The following is a 20124-nucleotide window of genomic DNA, read 5'->3' as shown; positions in this document are numbered from 1 at the left end:
TATATTGTAATAATCGATCGTCTCGATCTCGCCGCCGAACCACCGTTTGCGTTTGCCGATTTGCCCGTTTCACCGCCCCGTTCTATAAAAATAGTCAAATACCTACCTACCTACCCACCTACCAATCTACCTACCTACCTACCTTTCCTACCTTACCTAACGTTCTGCAGGCGAACGGACTGCTTTGTGTTTGACAGTTCCGACGCCGCCACCGCAGCCGCCGCGTCTATTATTTTTTCTCCCGTCGCCGCCGCCGCAACAGCGTTCGATTATATTTTACTCGTCCGTCTTCTCGACGATACTTAAACGCTCGTCGTCGTCATAATCATTTGGTCGGGTCTATCTCCGTCGTCGTTCGCGATTTTTCTATTTTTTTCATTTCATTTAATCCTCTCCCCGACCGACCGTCTTCATCGCCGTTTTTCTAAAAATCATATTAATAATATCGAACGGACCGCCGCGCCGTATGTTATTTCCGCGCGTCATGCAGCCAGTAATTGTATCGCCTTGTTCGCTACAGCTGTCTTCGTCTACAAACAGCCGCGTTAGTGACTAATTATTTACTGGGACAACGCATTGTTTTCAAAGTTTACGTCAAAGTTGATTCTGTATTGTTATTGTTTCGAGAACGTCACACCGCGCACCAGCCACCACTCGCTGTCATGCGGTACGCTACGAGCGCGGTAAGTCGTATTTCAATCATCTTATCATCATGTAAATAACACATCAATAACGTGCAATAGACGTATTATAACAGAATCATATTATAATCATATAAGATTTGGGACAACTTTAATCATACAAGTATAAAATGTATTGGAAAATATCAATATCAATTATCTTTTGGCGTGTATTAAAATATTAATGGTATTCCATGCTAATTTGTTTGGTCGTTAAATGAATACACTTTTGATAAAGCACATTGTCTCTTGTCAATAATATATTATGTACATACCGTAATTCTCATGCCATTAACATATTATTATTAAACAACTCTTTGAATATACACTTTTCTCCTGTCGCGATTTTGATTACATTTTTTTATCATCGAGGATGCAATAAATTTATATTTGTGGAAAATTCGTGGAAACGTTTTTGTTGAACATTAAATTGACTTTTAAAAATCGTTATTAAACGTAGATACAAGTCATATAGTTACATTCCTTTTTTAAATATTGTATTATAAGTAACCTAAATATGACCTTCGAAGTTGTATTGGAAGACTAAAAAATAAATAAAATTATAATAACAAACTCGATAATACGTTTTTATCAACTGAAAAATACTTTCATAGGACTTCAATTCTACACTAGTTGAAATGTGCAAACGTGTGTACTTATTTTTTTTTTTGATATTAGTTCAAATTATAAACTTGAATCGAATGTACTATTTACTATATAGAATACATCATTGAATTTTTTTTTATAGGTCAGGTATAATATACATATTTAAATATTGTTATCAAAAAAACTACATTATATTGTAAAAACTTCAAAAATATTGTATTCTTTAAATGATTGAAAATAAATTGTAATTTATTTATTTAAATTGACTGTCACGAGCAATATTCGATAATGAATTCAATAATTTTTAACAAGGAAGTTTGCAAAGAGGGATAAAAGCTAAATTTATTGTAAACAGCCACAAAATATTTCTGTCACATTCGTCGTCATGAAGTTATGTTGCTTAAGCCCGTAAAAAGTAAATACATGTATGAGAATATATTTTACAAAAAAAAAATATTTAGGTATTATCAGTACTAAAACAATAACGATTGAATAATCAAAATTATTTTCTACTTTCCCATTTGGCATTAACATTAAAGTTATATCTTAAAAAAACATACAATGTAGTTATAGGTGAACTGACCATTTAATGACATTCTTAAACCTGTGATAACATTCTGTAATAACTATAAGATTCATATCACAATATAACAAATAGAAGTTTTCTCCATCAACGGTTTGATAGGTAGATTAAATTATTTTTGTATCATCGGTCGGACATTTCAAAAATCACCTCTGCGAGGTTAATATGCTAAATATTTTGTTTACTATTATTTCATAACAATTTCCGAGAATTGTTTGCCATGTACGTCTCAGACAGTCAGACGAGTTTCGATAATCTTTTATACTTTTACTACTCTCGTACAGCCAACTAATTTATATTACCTACGTTATTACGACCTAAAATCGAAATAGGAAAGAAATTAATGAATATATTTTTTTTAAATAATCTATGTAAACTGTGTAAATAATGCCTCGTACGTTTTGACGATGATCTTGAACACTTTTACTATAGTTGTTGTGTGGCCGGATAATAATTATATTAATATACCAATATGAAATTATGTAAAAGTTTACACATTTACTTTAAGAATATTCAAAGCCATGATGATAGTAAACCAATTTTCCTGCTGAAATGGCTTATCAAAAAAATTATAAATTTATAACGGAAGTTGTCATCAATACATCAATACAAATTAGTAATCGTAAAGCACTTTAATTTCCTTCAGTAAGTATAATTCTGTATAGTAGTAAAATATAAAAAAAAAAACACGTGACTAAGAGAAAAAAGATTTGAAGGTTTTGAGAATGGTTTGTTATTTTTTTAATTAACAGTAAACGGGTTGTTAAAGCTCAAAATCAAAACGTTGATACATTTTTTAAATTTCTGGATCAGCTAACGAAAATAATAAGTAGAAAATAAACTGTAGGAAGTATTTAGGAATTTCCAGAGGAATTTAAGTTTCATAAAATTTAATAATTAGAATTTGTTATACATTTAATGCTATGTAATATAATATAATTTCGTTTCTCGTATTTTATTTTTCAACAAAGAAGTTAAATATTAAATTGTATTCATTTTTTATGAATAAAAATAAAGAATTCATCAAAAAAATGGATCTGATAATATTTTAAGTTTTTAATAGTATACAAATATATAATGGACAACCACGCAATCTTAAAACGACTTAAGAAATGGGAAAATAACAGTAACGCGTTTGCAGTTATTCTCCTTATAGCACTTTATTTGTATGACATTTTTGTATAAAAGAAAACTAAAAACATTTTCTTTTCATTATAAGTGAAACTGTCTATACTTTTATAGTATGCCTCTGATCTCAGTCACATCAAAAATAAAAGTTAGAGTGCTCATAGAGTTGATAATTTGTGTTTCAGATATAGGTTATTGCAATTTTCTCACTCAGTGGTCACTGCATATTAAAATATTATTTATTGGTTGTATTCAGAATGTATGACAGTACATAATCGATATTATACTGAATTCTTTTTCATCTACCTCCAATATAGTTTCTGGAAAAAATCTTCTAGTCAGTTTTTTAAGACACGATTCACAATGCCCAATTGTCAATCAACTAGAACTAGAAAGAAATGAAAATACATCATTAATTGAATCATAAACTCACGGACTTAATAAAAACAAAATTACGTTCTGATTCCGTAGACATTTTATCTGGATACTATATAATACACTATTTGATAATATTAATTATCGACATGACAAAATATACCATCGTCAAACGATGATTAGGACGCGATATAAAAAACAAATATTATTTTAAAGGGTTTTTCGTAAACTAGACTTAACAAAACATTCGGAAATATTGAACGTTTCGAGTACTTTCACGAGACATGTAGATTGTAGCCTGTAGGTATATACTTATGTATATGTTATTATTTTTTGTTATTGTTTTGCATTGCTGGTTCTAAAAATGTAAGTAATTTAGTGAGATGATATTCATAACTGTTCAATACATTTCAAGTTTTAAAAGTATCCTCAAAATGTTTACACAAAAATACTTTCATTGTAGCACATTTACAATTATAAGACATAACTTATAAGTACATTACTACCTACTATAATACTAGGGAAGAATAGTGTATAGCAGTTTATTTGTTTGTCTATAGTTTTTACTTAAAAAAAAAAAAGTAATACCATTTTTTTTAGCTATTGACAGGTTTTTAAATTTCAGTTTTTTGGTACTTGTTGACGAGGTAAGGAAATGTTACTCGTAGGTATTCAAACTGTTGTTAGAAATAAACTGTGGTTAAATTATTAAAAAAATAATAATTAAGCCTGTGCAAGAAGACTTATCTTTTAAATTATAGTATTATTTACTTACAATAATGCTTGCTTACTTTATCGCTCCCGGTATTTAAACAGTTGCATAGTTTTTAAAACAAATTAATTTTTTATTTGCCGAAAGTAAAAAACAAAAACTGTACAAATAAAAGAAGTATCATGTTTCTAATATCACGATTTCCGTGAATTTTTAATATTGACGTGAAATACGAACATCGTATAAGGTATAATGTATAGCGAACCTAGTGAAACTAGAACGGCGATAACTAGATCTCCTATCTTCGTCCGTAGTATCAATTTCTTTGAAATGTAGTCAAATACACGAATCAGTTGTTTATTTCTGGTTTTGTTCATTTTACGTTCCTACACCTCAGCTGCATACAGCATAGCTATAATAACTATTAAGTAACTTTCATAATTGAACTGTTCGTTATAATAATATGTGAAATCGAATAACTATGTACATAAATAAATATTAATATACAGTATGAATATAATATTGTATTTTACCACTTACGATGAAACCTAAAAGTTGCAACGTAAATGTGATATGACATAATATTATACAAGTTCACGTGTAGGTGTTGAACTGGAATCTGCTGCAATTATTATTGTAACACAATTGGTGCGGATAATAATTAATTAATATTTCCTCTCGACTTCTCCAGAAATGGCAAATATTCATCATTCGCGACTGTACGACTGCAGTGCACAAGCGTTTATTAATGTTTCTAACATTAAACGTTAAACTCAATCACTTTCGTCGCAACATCGCGAACAAGTAAACAACAACAATAATAAAAGTTACTGTAGTTCTAAATTAGGTAAGTACAAACAATTTTTGTTCTGTGTAGATAATGTTAATATATTATGAGACCACCATGATGTTGTTAGGATCTATGATACCTTGACACACTAGAACTTCGACGTTCGCGTTTAGCTATATATTTTTTATATAAGCTCTTCGCGGGAAATATTTATGTCCTGAATTTTTAAATCGTTTTTCCTTCCATTCTCCTGTTCGTAATACTAAGTCTCCTAATAAATTTGATCTTAGCACAGAAGAATGTTAAAATAAAGAATTAATTTAATTGTACGAACAATACCCCTTCCCCACACAATAGAATTATGGAAACCATTGGAGGATAAAAAATCGATTTATTCATGACACCAAACTTTGACTCATTAAAAATATATTATAACTTTAAACGTGTCAATTAATAGCTATATAAGTAACTACTATAAATTACTTGTACATTGTATTTCATTTTTTTTCACACACGATTGTTATCTTATCTTATTTATATAAGTCTTGGTTTCAAAATAGCTGAGATGATTCTTTTATCAATAAACACTCATCACTATCTCGAAAAGAACTAAAGTTTTGGAAAATAATAATTACATAATACACTTGAAATTCTACCGAAACAACATTTTCGAAACACAATTAAATTGTATTATTATTTCTGTTTAATGACAACTTATCTGAAGCAGAATATTTTTTCTGATAATTGTTGTAGTTTATAGTATACAAATTTAATTTTAAAAGGCTAATAAACACATTTGATATCTTATATTATAATATATTATTTAAGTTTTACGTTTTTAAAGTTAAGATGATCGGACAACACGTATCTCGAAATAAACATCAGCAATATTTAGCTGGTATCCCTTTAGTTAGTATTATACTTGGCGATGTGCTCAGCAAACCGTATTTACCGTCACTCAAAATTCAGATAAGTAGGTAGTTAATGTAGACATTATTTTAATGTAAATAATTGAAAGCATTTAATGCATTCAATCAAATCAATTTTTTAAAAATCATTTAAGATTGCTTAAAGATCTTAATACTTCATTTTTTTACGAGTTGTTGAGAACATTGCACTGATGTAGATAAGTGGTATTATTAGAAAACACATATTTTAATGTTAAGTTAAAACTGTACTGCGTTTTATACTTAATGCATATAAAATGATTTATAATTTACATGAAATGCTTAACAGTTTGATACGGTCAATGCTAGAGGTAGCGAAAAATATATCATAAAATATATCCTGCTGCTGCCTGCTGATATTAAACTTACAAGACAAGATATTATGACAGCTGATTTTATTTATTTAGAACCATCCCTAAGTATAGAAGAATTTTTGCCACTTAAACCAAATGCGCAATGTGATGATAAAATCACATTTCATCCTAATCATATTTAAGACTTTCAGGAGAAAACATTGCTAATATTGCCTAATATTGTTAAAAAAAATATTTAAAAATTGAAATAAATAATGATATTAGTAAAAAAAAATTAACTTGACAAAGATCCACTTGTTGTGACTATTATTCATTCTTCATTTTCTGACGACAATGAAAATAATGCTATTAATTATTGATCAGATGGGGAAATATTTATAAAAGAATATCTAGTAAACTATAAAATGAAACCTAATAAAAACAATTTTAAAAATAATAAAATATTTCTTAAATAATTTAAAGATAAATCGTAAAGAAAAAAAAATGATTTCTAAGAAACAGTAGTTACTTACTTGGGCTATAAATTAAAATAGACAAATTAACAAAAAAAGTTAGCCCTAAAAAGCTTAGAAAAAAAAAGATTTACAAAATAAATTCATCGCATGTAATATGTATGACGTATGTATAAAACTATATTACTTGTATTCGAATATCATGCTATAAAGATATAAATAATGTTTGATTTGTAGTCGTATAAAACTTTTACTATTCATTCTGAAAATCACATCAAAAAATTGTATTTAGTTTAATTTTATGTTAGTTTATGATAAGCAAAAAAATAAAATTTTGAAATAAGAATTAATCTTATTATCAAGGGAAATGAGAAAATAGCACTTATCTTATAACTTGTCTTCATGAAGAATTTCATGTATTTCGAAAACATTTAACCAGTAAGACGTAAAAGTAGATACCGGATAAATTGAAATTTTTACAAAAATCGATTTTTCAAAAATGTGTAAAATGAATATACGTCGTGTAAGCAACACGTTATGTTATGTTACAACTTACATGGATGAAACGAAATCAAAATTCTTAGAAAAATATTCTGCTTAAGCATTCCTATTTAAGAATACGAAATTAATAATATATGTTGTTCAAAAAATAAGAAACTTAAAAAATGACAAAGATAAAAAAATATTGTTTCATAAAAACTTAAAAGTACATAAAAAATATATTTCAAAAAATGTAAATACATAATAACTAATTAGTGTTTATACGGTCAAAAGAATCTCCCCGTACACAATGTACGCGCTTCGGTGTGATTATCTATAACATAATATAAAGACCACGTCATAGTACCGTCGTCATTATTATTTTTTTAAACACACTTCGTTCCAAAAACAGATAAATAAGAATCACAATTTCTCTCCGTCATTTTAAATCACTAGTACAATATTCACCTCGTTAGCACGTCGAATGAACACATTGGGTAATATTATAATATTTTTATTTTATTGTCATACGCCACACCATGCTCTAAACACCGGAATTTCTTTTAAGTTTTTTTGCTTTATATTGCGGTAAACCATGTACATATAATATAATGTAATATATATGTAATACAATATGTGAACGGTTATTATATGAGTACGATTATAAAAAATAAAATAAATAAATACCTATAATGTCGTGTACTTTGTGCGTGAGTTTTTTTCTTCTTCTCAAGTCTTGTGCTACGATGGTCGGCGTTATTGACAATGCGGCGCCCATCTCAGTAAAATTAATCGTATATTTAATAGAGGTAGGTAATAGAGTAGGTATATGTTAGGTGCGCGTAAAACGTGGAACTCGAGCAGAGCCCGGTCGATGTTCGACTGATTTCTAACAGCAATTGTTACTCAATTAAAAATTGTAAATATCATAAAAACCAACGGCAGGACAGCGATAATAATATATTCTTTCATTTAAGTTTGATAATAGATTAATTCATTCTAATATTAAAATTAAGACACAATACTGGAACTCTTGAAAGATTATTTTGATATGTTTAACGATCGTAGTATAGATAAAAAAAAATTGCAAATGTGATTCTTTTTCCAGTCATTTTCAGACTCTCCAAAAGTATTGACTTTTTTGGTAGTTTTCTTTTGTGTATGATTTTAAATTTGTACAAAACAATATTTTGACTTTTGATCGTTATAATTATTTGTAAGAACATTTTCGATTTCGTAATCCCCTCGTTGGATTTTTTAAAATTTTTTTTATATATTATGAGAAACTTAATATGTACTTACGTAAAATGTATGCTGGCATTCAAAACAGGAAAATACTTCAAACAAATAACGATAAAAATAGTATAAATTTAATTTTTTAAAAACGCTGTTTCATTATAATTTAAAATCATGTGAAAATTGTTTCAATAATTTCAATACTTTTCGAGAAAATAAAATTAGCTAGGTAGGTGAACCTTTAGGCTAAAAATATCACCTTGTATATAATGGGATAGCATTCAAATTGCCCGTTCCCTGGACATATTATTATACTAGTCTAGCTATACTTAGCTATTGAGAATTAATCTTCGTACCTATATTATGTGATGTCTCGACAATGTATACTTTTGCCATTTCCCTATTTAACTAACATTGTGAGATGATCGAATTCAGCTGTGTGTTGGCACTTATACAATTATTAAGCGCCGTAGTTTGGGGCACATTTAAAACCTACTCGTGTTAAATCTGACGAGCACATGCCACTGGGCGATCAGAAATCATCCACTTTAAACGCAAATAATTACATCCCGATTTAATAAGCATGTGCCGAGTCTGTAAGGTTAGGCGATTAGGGTATACAATTATTATTATGCCATGCTAATTGATGGGCGATTTCCATATTATGTTATTACTTATTATCATAGCGATCGTCACATATCCACCGAAATGGTTTTTGGTTTATAATGTTTTGAAGACTTATTTGAAAATTCTACAATTCCATTTTCAATAAATTGAAGTTTTCGAACCAATCAGACAAAGTTGGAGGCCAATTTCACAGACATAAATCATTTTTAAAAAACTTTAAAAACTTTAAAAAACTAGGCTACAATATTATACTTAGCTAACGATCGAGTAATTATTATTCAATTATATGTGTGAAAATGTCTGTAGGTGAATTAAAATGTCGAATACAATTAAAAGAAAATCTTTCTAATTTTTTTTAAATTTTACTTATAGTAATATTATTATATTCTTTCAGATATACGAGTAGCTATACCTATATAAAGTCCCATCCGAAAAATTACTTAATTATGCATATTATAAAATTTCACTACATAAAATGTGTCTTAATATGTTGATTTAATTTTGAAGTAGCACATTTTCTGAATCCTCGTTAGTTTATGCAGTAATGTTATAAGCATATATTATATAACTTATTATTAATTAAACCTACGTGCTTATATCAGCTTCGGTATGTACGTATTACGATTTATTTTTAAATTTAAAAACGTGCGCACTATTATTACGTACAGATATCTATTTAATATTTCTCGAATATACTTTTGCTGTATCGCAAATAATTAATTTTAGATTCACTTTTGTTGTTTTCGTATCAACGATGGAGTCAATGACATTTGTAAATGCGTACTTATTGTATGAAACAGAGGTTTACCGTCGGGGTTACACGGAAAGGTCATAGATGGTATTATACTGGTATGCAACTTAAGATGAAAAATATATTGGAACTATAAATAGTATCAAGAGGATGTCAGTGCACCAAAATGTTTTCTCTCTCTCCGACCCACGCACAGCAAGTAGCAAATTTTCGTTCAGCAGAGTCTATGTTGTATATATGGTTTACTTTAATATAATAGTGAATATTAACATATGAGTATTCAAATTAGTAGGTATACAAGTTAAATGGCACAAGCTTTTATTGATGTTTTAATTTTAAAGCGAGATTATTTCGAGTAAATTAACTATATATGTATCGTGCTGATTATTTATACATAACGAAAATTCGCTGTGTCGCGAGTGGGTCAGAGAGAGAAACCAAATAGTGTACCGAGTTCTCACATCCTCTTAAATATTAAGGCGATCTCGGATTAAGGGGGGAGGCAAATTCCCCTAAAACGTTTAGAACGTCATAATCATAATATGGTGTTCGTTAATTTTGTTCGTATTCAACACAATATTTCAGTGCAAAACACTGCGTGTAAGTTGTAGTTGTACGGCGTTGACAAAATACAATGTTATATTATTATTTTACTCGAGAGTTCGAGACATGGAAGCAAAAGTGTTGTAAATCATCATGAATCATGATTGTTAGTCGTTATGTCACATTTTATGGTAGTAACATTCCATCGCAATAATTAATCCTATTGGGTTTTATTGATGTGTCTCTTATTTTCTTACCGTGTAGGTGATTAACACTTTACTAGGAAAACGTATAGTTTCGGTCAACGGGCCATGTACGATTTTTGTTTGTGACCATTGTAGCTATCGACCATCGAGTGCCAGCGAGGGACACGAATGAGAAAAAAAATATTAAACGATAATTAATCACTGCGCGCTCCGAACGTTTTCGTATTTGTTTTACGTTTACCTGATATATTTGTAATTAAGACACTCGTACATTAATCATTGCGTTAGGTTCAATAACGTTCCGTGAATCATTAGTTTGGTGATCTTTAAGAAAAATTCTGTATCGGTCATGTAGGTGGTACTCACTGGCATGCGTCTAACAACAAATACTATTTCACGAGAATCACAGAGGTCCGTGACACTTACGATAATTTCTATAGTGTGACATAAATATGTTTTAATTTTTAAATTAAATTAAATTTAGTAGTGACTTGAACAATCGTCGAATTTAACCAGAAATTGATATTTCCTATGTCATTGGAATGTATTATTCTGTATTATATAATATTTTTATTCTTTATCTCATTCTAACCAAATATTGGATTAAGTAAATAAGAGTGAAAGCCATAATAATAATCGTAATGTTTATATCTTAATTTTTCTTTTTTGTACATAGACTATACATTTCAACATGTAGGTAAATATTACAATAAATGAATAGTAATAAAAAGATATAATTATGATAATACTAGTTCGTAAATATTTGTAACCCTCTGAGTAGCTGAAACTTGTGATAGAGGGTTTTTAGATTAGTTTATACAATTTCAACATCATTTAAGAAAAAAAATATTAAATTATTATTAATTATATATTAAATTAAATATAGCTTAAAATGTCTTAAATTATGAAAATCAAGTTTATTCATTTCAAGAATTTTACATAAAATTTATACAACAAATGGAATATAATTTTTTACACCAAAGTGTATGAGTGTTTGTGGAATTCAGGAATTCTTATGTTGATACTTTTTGCTTTTTGCTTTTGTTAGTTATAGTGCTAAACAAAGTCATTTGGAAAGGCCTTAAAATAATTAATTCAGAAATGTTTTTTGACATTTAGTATAAGTACCTAAGGGTAAAATTAATTTTCTTCTAAAAATTACAATACATGAAAAAACTCTGAACGTAGTAATTTTACAACCTACTGTTTCCATAGTAGAAAATATACTCAAATTATCAACTTCGATACAGGTTTTTGGTAGCAAACTCTATCTGGTTAATACCTTTAGTTGGTTATGATCGAAAACGTTGAGTATTTACTTTTTATAATAATCGAGGATAAAAATACGAACATTTTTTAAATTTTAATATTATTTAACAAAAAATATTTTTTTGGTAACCTTGGTTAAAAAGCTTAAAAATTGAATACACGGTTCCTGATAAGCTGTGATGTTGTTGTATAGTTATTAATACTATTAAATATACAAAGGCACGGGTTTTTTTATTAGCATATAATTAAAATTAAAATTAAAATCGCTTGCAATTACAAAACTATTTATTAAATGAGATTAAACAAATGGCATTTGTTTTACAACTTTAACGATACTGCAGAAGGTCTATTATAGGTCTACAGATATCTATATAACATTGTGTTCCTTTTTATTTTAGCCATAACTTATTTGACAGTAACTTACCCATGATTGTTCAGCATTATTATTCATATCAAATCATGTTCTACAGATGAATCGCGTTATTTTGGCATCGTTCCTCTTAGCCGGTGTAGCGAGGTGTTACGATTACGATGAGGTATTGCGGTTGTCACTCATGTTCTACGAAGCCCAGAGGTCGGGTCATCTGCCTGCCAACAACCGCATCCCGTGGCGGGGCGACTCTGCGACCACAGACAAAGGGCAAAACGGTGAAGACCTGTCCGGAGGATATTATGACGGTAAATTTACAACTACAGTATGACGATCACAGCGAAACGTACTAAATATTAAAAAACAAATGAATGCTATATCTAAATAACGCTATACGAATAACCATTTATTTCAATTATTGCAGATTGCGACACGACGCAATTCCGTTTGATAAACCACAATTTATTGTTAAAATACTAATATGTTAAAATATCGACACGGTGCAGGTGAATTAATAGGTATGAGGTATCGCAATGCCGTAATTAAAAAACATTTTCGGGTGGAGGGTCTAACATTTTTTTTGATTTCAAACGAAAACGTCATAATCACAATAATATATTATTATATTAACGGTAAAGAATTTAGACTTCAAAAAAAAAATCCCCCATAGACCCTTCGGGTTTACGGCCTTATTATATCATAATAACGTCTCGTAGGTCGTATCCACCAACCATAGCCCGAGTTAGATATTGAATGAAAGTGCATATTATTTGTATGCTGTTATTGTTAATACACCGCAGTTTCGCCCAAGTTTTGCTTTGGGACATTATTGAAGTAAACATAATATTTCATATGCAAATTTTCATTGAACATTGGCATTTTAATGATTAAATTATGGTGTATATTCTTACCGTAGTAAACGTGAGATAACTCTAGCATTTCATTCGTTCTTATAGAAATATGAAAATCGCATATTCGCATGAGAAATCTTTGACCAGGAAGAATGTCAAGGACTTGATCAGTAAAATATAATCGCTATTATAGGAGTATAAAACATCAGAATGCACAATAATAATAATAATAATTATTGTTTTTTATTTGCAATCGTGTTATTATATTCTTGCGTTATTATTGAGGATGCGTTCATGACATCGTGTTGTTTACGGAGAAGACGTTCGCTTTTTACACAATTCAATTATTATTTCATCAAAATGTTTTCAATCTAATTTTTTACCGACATACTTCATTATAAATAATAATATATATTATACAGATGAATGAGGTGGAGAATATCAACACATATAGAACACAATATAAACACATTTATTAATAATTAATATATTCATTTAATAATAATAATAATATTCTATAATTTATACTAATTAATTAACGCCATTGTTTAACATTAAACACATATTATTAAAGGCAGGCAGGCAGCATACACAGTACAATTAATTTTATAAAACAACGGTTTAGGCACGTGAAATATGCACTTGCGTCGTAGTACTTAACCGTCCTTACCATAATTTTATATATCCGATTAAATTGTTGATTTATCTAACTCAGTGCAATAATTTTTTTTCTGTAAATCCAATTTAAATATCAATGATGAGGTCTAGCTATTACTTATTGAATTAATTGTTCGTATTCAAATAATTAAGCTTTGAAGATTTAACAATGGATAAAAGACGCAACATTTAAGGTATCTAAACTATTGAAGTTATATTGTAGTTTGTACGTGTGAATATAATACCTTATAAATATTGTTAAGTAATTTTCTTTGTGATTTAATGTGATACACAATAATAATAATTTACTCTTATTTTTTTCATGAGTATTTGCACTATTTTAAGACGATATGCAGATAATAGCATGATAATATAGTAGGTAGTAGGTATACCGCAGTTACAGGAATAATCTACAGCTACTGCTGCACATTTTGCATCTTTTTCTAATGCATCGTTTATAAAATATTATTATATCCATAGACTAAAATGAACATGAGGCACGTCGAAATATTTCACGATATATTGGTATTCGATTGTCGCTAATAGTGGCTGGTGATTCCCTCCGTGTGCGTTTATTGAATTTACTCGATGAATTAACATTTCTATTAGAAGATGCGTACCACCATTCCACGAATATAATGTTTATTGTATAGCTACCTATATTTATAATATACAGGGTGTAACATAAATAACTGATAGATAATTAACCAACTAAATGTAAAAACTTTTATTTTTTTTTCACTTTAGTAATCTTCGATTTTAAAATTATAGTATACTAATAAATAATAATAAAAAAAAACATATTAGGAAAGATCACTCTGTGACCGTTCTAAATTCCTGGATGCTATAAATGTATTTTAATACGGTGCAATAAATTATAATTCCATACACTATGTATGTACAGTATCGTCAGTATCTACAGATTATAAATAAATGAAAATCAACAATATATTAGTATATTACATCAACAGTCATAACTATGCACTGGTAGCTAACGGGCGGACGGGCAGACTAACGAACACAACGGGGATATAAGATGTTCTAAAACATATGTTTTCTCCGGAAGAAATTATTTTTTTATAATTTAATTTAAAAACATAAAACTATTTTTTGGTTATACAAATAATACAACGATTATAAAATAAAAAAAAGAAAAAAAAAAACAGACACAGTTATCGGTGGATATATTAAAATAATTGGTAATTAGTTAATTATTATTATTATTATAATGAGGGTTCAAAACCGGTTTCCTTCGTCTCCAAAATCAAGTTAGATTCTTATATATATAGATTAGATTGGCCTCGCTGGCCGAATCTCCTAATGTTGAGGGAAATTTAAAAAAAACTTTCTGTATACTGTGAAGTGTGAACATATTAAGTAAGATGTTATCCCTCCCTCCTCAATGTATAATCCTGGCGCCTCTACTCGTTTATTATAATTTATAATTATTAATAATTACAATAATAATGATTATAGATATTGTTAACTTAAAATAATAATTGCATAGGTATTATGTAGTGCTCATCCACCAATTAATTAGAGTTAGTATTATTTATGAACAGTATACCTTTATTAGGAAGAAATCTTAATCGCAAACGGCTAAATATTTGTTTCGAAATGTATTATATTTCATATGAATAATGAACGAAAACAAACTAATATATTATTCAACTATTATTTTTTTAGCTGGCGATTTTGTGAAATTTGGCTTCACAATGGCAAGCACTACAACTATTTTGGCATGGGGATACTTGAGTTATAAAGACGCATACGAGGAAGTTAGTAAGTATAATGTTTTTGTATTCCCACATAATATACTACCTTCATAGTATATTTGTGCACAAACTACATAGGACCTTCCATTGAGGATATTATTCAGACATTTTACGTGTCGAATCATAATACATCAATTTTCACGACTACTTTAATGAAATACTATAGTCTATAACATTAGAACCAAACAAATAACTTCTTAAAACTTTATTATTAACAGTTTTTTTTTAATTTTTAATTTTTTAATTTCATATAATTAGACGAATGGGAAAACGCATTAGGCTCGATACGCTGGGCCGCAGAGTACTTTATTAAGTGTCACGTTAGCGACTACGAGTTCTACGGACAGGTGGGTGACTTCAGCCTGGACCAAGGTTTCTGGGGTCGACCAGAAGACATGAACATGTCTAGGCCGTCGTACAAAATCGACAAAAATCGACCAGGTATAGACACCGAACGTGTGTTAGAATTTGTCCGAGGGTCACCATTTGGTGACTCCTGTATTATACTCTATAATATATATAGTCTATATAATATAATTTTTCGTGGTTGATATCCATTGCGACTTACCCAATTATCTATAGGTTCCGATTTGGCCGGTGAGACGTCCGCCGCTCTCTCCGCCGTATCGATAGTGTTCACCAAAATCGATTCCAATTTTTCGGCCAGTTGCCTGAGTCACGCTAAGCAACTGTACTTATTCGCCACTCAGTACAGAGGGCTGTACCACGACGCCATCAAAGGGGCTGCCCAATACTACGAGTAAATAATTTATTACACGTTCTCGGTTTATATTATTCGATCGGATGTGATATACCAACTCAAACGTGAAATTCTGTTGTTTTTTACCAGATCGACAGATTATGGTGATGAACTGACGTGGGCCGCAGCTTGGCTATACAAAGCCACAAAGGAATCACAGTATTTGGACGACGCAGAATACATGTACATGAAGTACAGACTCAAAGAACGGCCTAACGAATTTTACTACAACAAAAAAGTCGCTGGCGTACAGGTGCGAAATTCACACGGCCGTATAATAATGTATTTTAAAATATTGCATGTTATACGACACGCAATTTTCGTGCCGTAGATTGATCGATACGTTTTAAAATATTATTAAATTTTACGAGAGAAAAAGAAACAACGATCGTTGATCCTATAATCGTAAACATGATGGATGTAACTATTTGTGTAATTGGTGGTGATGAGCCTCCTTAGAATATTTTCATAGCTTCCCGGATATATTACAATATCATGGTATTTGATAGTGACATATTAATAAGTTTCTTCAATATGACAAAACAATGGTCAAGAAAAAAGTTCAAACATCTTACTTTTTTATTTTCATTTTTTTTCGATTCCGTATATAATCAACATTGAAAAATCCTTTAATTGTTACTTTAATAACGTAACGTTATAAAATTACATTTAAGGGGACGCAAAAATCGAAATTCCAAACAGTGATTGAGTATAATTGGTCTAAAGAAACCGTCAGTATCGAATCCCCGCAGCACATAAATAATATCAATAATAATATGATATATTGATAATACTCAATTACCGATGACTAAATAAGTCTAATTTTATACAATTTATTCCAGGCACTTCTAGCCGAGTTAACTAATCAATCTGAGTACACTGAAGCAATTCAAAATTTCTGTAACTACAATTTATACGTACAGAAGAAAACACCAAAAGGACTGTTGTACATTGAAAAATCCGGCACACTGTGTCACGCAGCGAACATCGTTTTCTTGTGCTTGCAGGTATGATACACTCTTTCTAGGATGAAAAGAATTAATATCGCTCTATATAATATATTTATATATGTTTGGTATTCATTTTTTTTCGTATTTCTATTACGTAGGCTGCTGATATTGGTATAATGTCAACGCAATACCGAGAATTTGCCAAAGAACAGATAAACTACATACTGGGAGACGGAGGACAGAGCTATGTAGTAGGATTCGGTAAAAACTACCCACTACAACCACATCACGCAGCGAGGTAATATGAAATGGACATAAAATATGAGTAATTGTTGAGGATCTCATTAAAAAATATGTATGCAGCTATTAATACTATTTGCCAGTTTACCTGTCGTAACTCGTATCAGTTGTCAGTTGTGTATGATATTATTATTTAGCATTTTATTTTTGATGATTTAAGTTGGTAAACAAATGAGAATAATGTGACATTAAAGTTTTGTTTGTTAAAGTTTGTGATAAGAATGTACTCTTCTTGCCGAGTTAACAATTTATTTACGTCCGTTATAATGCGTATAATAGAAGTACAGGAAACGTTTGCGCCTTAAAATCGGATAAATACCAATTTCTACAGTCGTACGTATGTGTGGTTGCCATTGCCCGGGCTGTTCATTTTCATTAAATAATTTTTCTTTATCATATTATACTAAGGGAAACTATCGTGGAATAATTTTCGCGAACGCGTTTATAATCTATAATAATATTGTTCTGTGCATAAATACTGAAGTAAAAAAATAAAATAAATATTTATGAACGGTATTTAGTCGTCATCGATTTGAACGTAGCCCTTGCGCTATAAACTAAATTTTAAACCGAAAAAGTGTCAAACAGCACGTCATCTACCTACGCGATATTACGCTATTACGGTATTAACATGAGCATTTTTTATCGTCGGTTCACAGCTCCTGCCTGGACCGACCGGCTCCTTGCGACTGGGAAGCGTACCGGAGCACCAAGCCCAATCCACAGGTGCTGTACGGCGCGCTGGTCAGCGGACCCGACGAGAACGACAACTACAAGGACCTGCGGGAGGAGTACATCTACAACGAGGTGACGTTGGACTACAACGCGGGCTTCCAGTCGGCCGTCGCAGGACTCAAGCACCTGGAGCTGCGGGCCAACCGGCGCAAGGCCATGCTGAGCGCCAACGGTCTGCTGTCCAACTCGACGGGCGCGTAATCGTCCCCGGGCCGCCGCCGACCGAGCTCGATCACAACCGCCGCATTTCACTTCTGTTTCATAAAATTACAATTTAAAAAAAATATATATATATATGTGTTTTCTTTGAGCCGGAGACGACAGCGACCGAAAGACATCACCGCCGCGCAGTTGGCACACACTTGTTGCTGCAGTCATCGCTATAATATGGTGTCCGAAACACTGCAGATAGCTCCCATTACTTACCCAACTATAACTAATATTATTGTTCGGGCCGAGTCGCATGATATGAGGGGGAGGGAGAGCGAAAACGGATTTTGATTGTGAGCGCGACAGCTCTCTATTTTCCGCGGTCTATAACGGGTTGTGCTTGGGGGAGGGGAGGGGGGGTTGTCGGCTATCGATCTTCGCCGGGCCGCGCAGTTCCGACTGGAATAATATGATTACCATAACACTTCGTAAAATTAGGGATGAGTCAAATTTAATGTTCCACGAACTCGCATTCGAACTTTGATTTTTTGTCACGAACTGTTCGGAATCAAACACAAACTTTTTGAACATTTTTAACTTTCAATCTTTAACCTGATAACAACACAATTATAAAATCGCGTAAACTAACAAGTACTATGAATAAAAATACAGTATTCTACGGCAATGATATTTATAACAATAGTATCGTTAGAGCACTTGATTTTCCTCGAAAATCCTTCCTCTGATATTTCCGAGTTTGAAGTAAATATTGAATTCTGAGCATTAATAATTTCCAACGAAATACTAACTGTTCGAGGAACTATTGACCAATCCCTCATCATAATATTATTAATATTGTTTTCGCAGACGACGACAGTATCGGTGGTGTATGGCCAACGAATCGATTTCATCAGAGGTCTAATGGTTTGTGGGCTTATAGGTCTATGGTCGTGTATCGAAAAAATAAGTACTATATAACAATATTAAAACCTCAGTCCATAACATGGAAAGCATCGCCAGTGCCGAAGTTTCTGGAATTCGGTGTTTTTGAGAGATAGGTATCGATGACTCGGGGATTTGGCGTGAGCCGAGGGGGTAGGGGGTGATGTATATAATATTGTGGCTGATAGACTGGCTAGACTGGCGCTCTAGTGGATGATATTACGTTTCGCATTAACGATTTCGGGGAAACATGCCACCCGGACACGTTGTTTCGATACACAAATATAAGCTGTGGGTTCGACACGATGTGCAGAAGGCGAGTGAGTGTATTATTTTGTTCGTCCCGACTTAATAATATTATATTACTATTATTATGTTCAAGTCTTCGGTGATTTCAAAACATGTCAGATAATTTTTATTTTGTGTTATTTATTTATGTGTTGTAGTAAAACTTTAGACTATTACGAAATATATTAAATTACATATTGTATTTGATTTAAACTACACTGTTATGTTTCTGAAGTATACTGAAGTTTTTGTAAATTACAATTTACTTTACCTTTGGTTTCTAGACACTCATATCATTTTTATGTTGATAATATAATTCCATTGTCTGTTATACACAATAGGTACGCGGATACCGGGCCCGTATTTATTGAAGCAACGATGGGGGGTCTGTGACCCCGAGCGACTGATTTTGAAGAAGTGGTTTATTTTTTTGTGGTGATTGTCATTGTTTAAATCCTCTGGTATCTATATCTCCCATTCATTTAATTCCTAAAGTAAATATTGTATTTTTAGTGATGAATGTATTGATTTTACAACGGTGTGTATTTTTATTCTATTTTTATTTTGGATACTTTTTCTAGTAGAAAAAAAGGTCTAATCGTAAACTTGGGTAGAGGTAGCTTTTAGCAAATTAGATCTAGTAAGTA

At 30.8% G+C, this 20124-nt stretch overlaps 1 protein-coding gene across 3 annotated transcripts; it reads left to right on the top strand.

Annotated features, from left to right (window-relative positions):
- The first annotated feature begins 190 nt into the window (after positions 1–190).
- Positions 191–19690, top strand: LOC111031565 (endoglucanase A-like). 3 transcript variants are annotated; one of them, XM_022311575.1, is made up of 9 exons: positions 191–683; positions 12170–12377; positions 15264–15359; positions 15611–15793; positions 15935–16112; positions 16203–16365; positions 16955–17119; positions 17221–17360; positions 18022–19690. In XM_022311575.1, exons 1-9 carry the CDS (start codon positions 663–665, stop codon positions 18296–18298), a joined length of 1431 nt encoding a protein of 476 aa, XP_022167267.1. In that variant the 5' UTR covers positions 191–662; the 3' UTR covers positions 18299–19690. The 3 variants fall into 3 exon arrangements, with proteins under 3 accessions (XP_022167267.1, XP_022167269.1, XP_022167268.1); XM_022311577.1 differs by lacking the exon at positions 191–683 and adding an exon at positions 4820–4931; XM_022311576.1 differs by lacking the exon at positions 191–683 and adding an exon at positions 7494–7564.
- The last annotated feature ends 434 nt before the right edge of the window (positions 19691–20124 follow it).

Source organism: Myzus persicae, unplaced genomic scaffold, assembly GCF_001856785.1.
Source record: "Myzus persicae strain clone G006 unplaced genomic scaffold, MPER_G0061.0, whole genome shotgun sequence".
Taxonomy (NCBI): Eukaryota; Metazoa; Arthropoda; class Insecta; order Hemiptera; family Aphididae; genus Myzus; species Myzus persicae.
The sequence above is the reverse complement of the archived record's forward strand: the minus strand, read 5'-3'. Positions and strand labels throughout refer to the sequence as shown.

What these genes read in the sequence shown, in the direction of transcription:
- LOC111031565 (XM_022311575.1), top strand. Translation starts at nt 663, where the DNA reads ATGCGGTACGCTACGAGCGCG. An exon ending in GTCCGGAGGATATTATGACG is followed by an intron (nt 12,378 to 15,263) that starts GTAAATTTACAA and finishes TTATTTTTTTAG; the next exon opens with CTGGCGATTTTGTGAAATTT. An exon ending in AGACGCATACGAGGAAGTTA is followed by an intron (nt 15,360 to 15,610) that starts GTAAGTATAATG and finishes TCATATAATTAG; the next exon opens with ACGAATGGGAAAACGCATTA.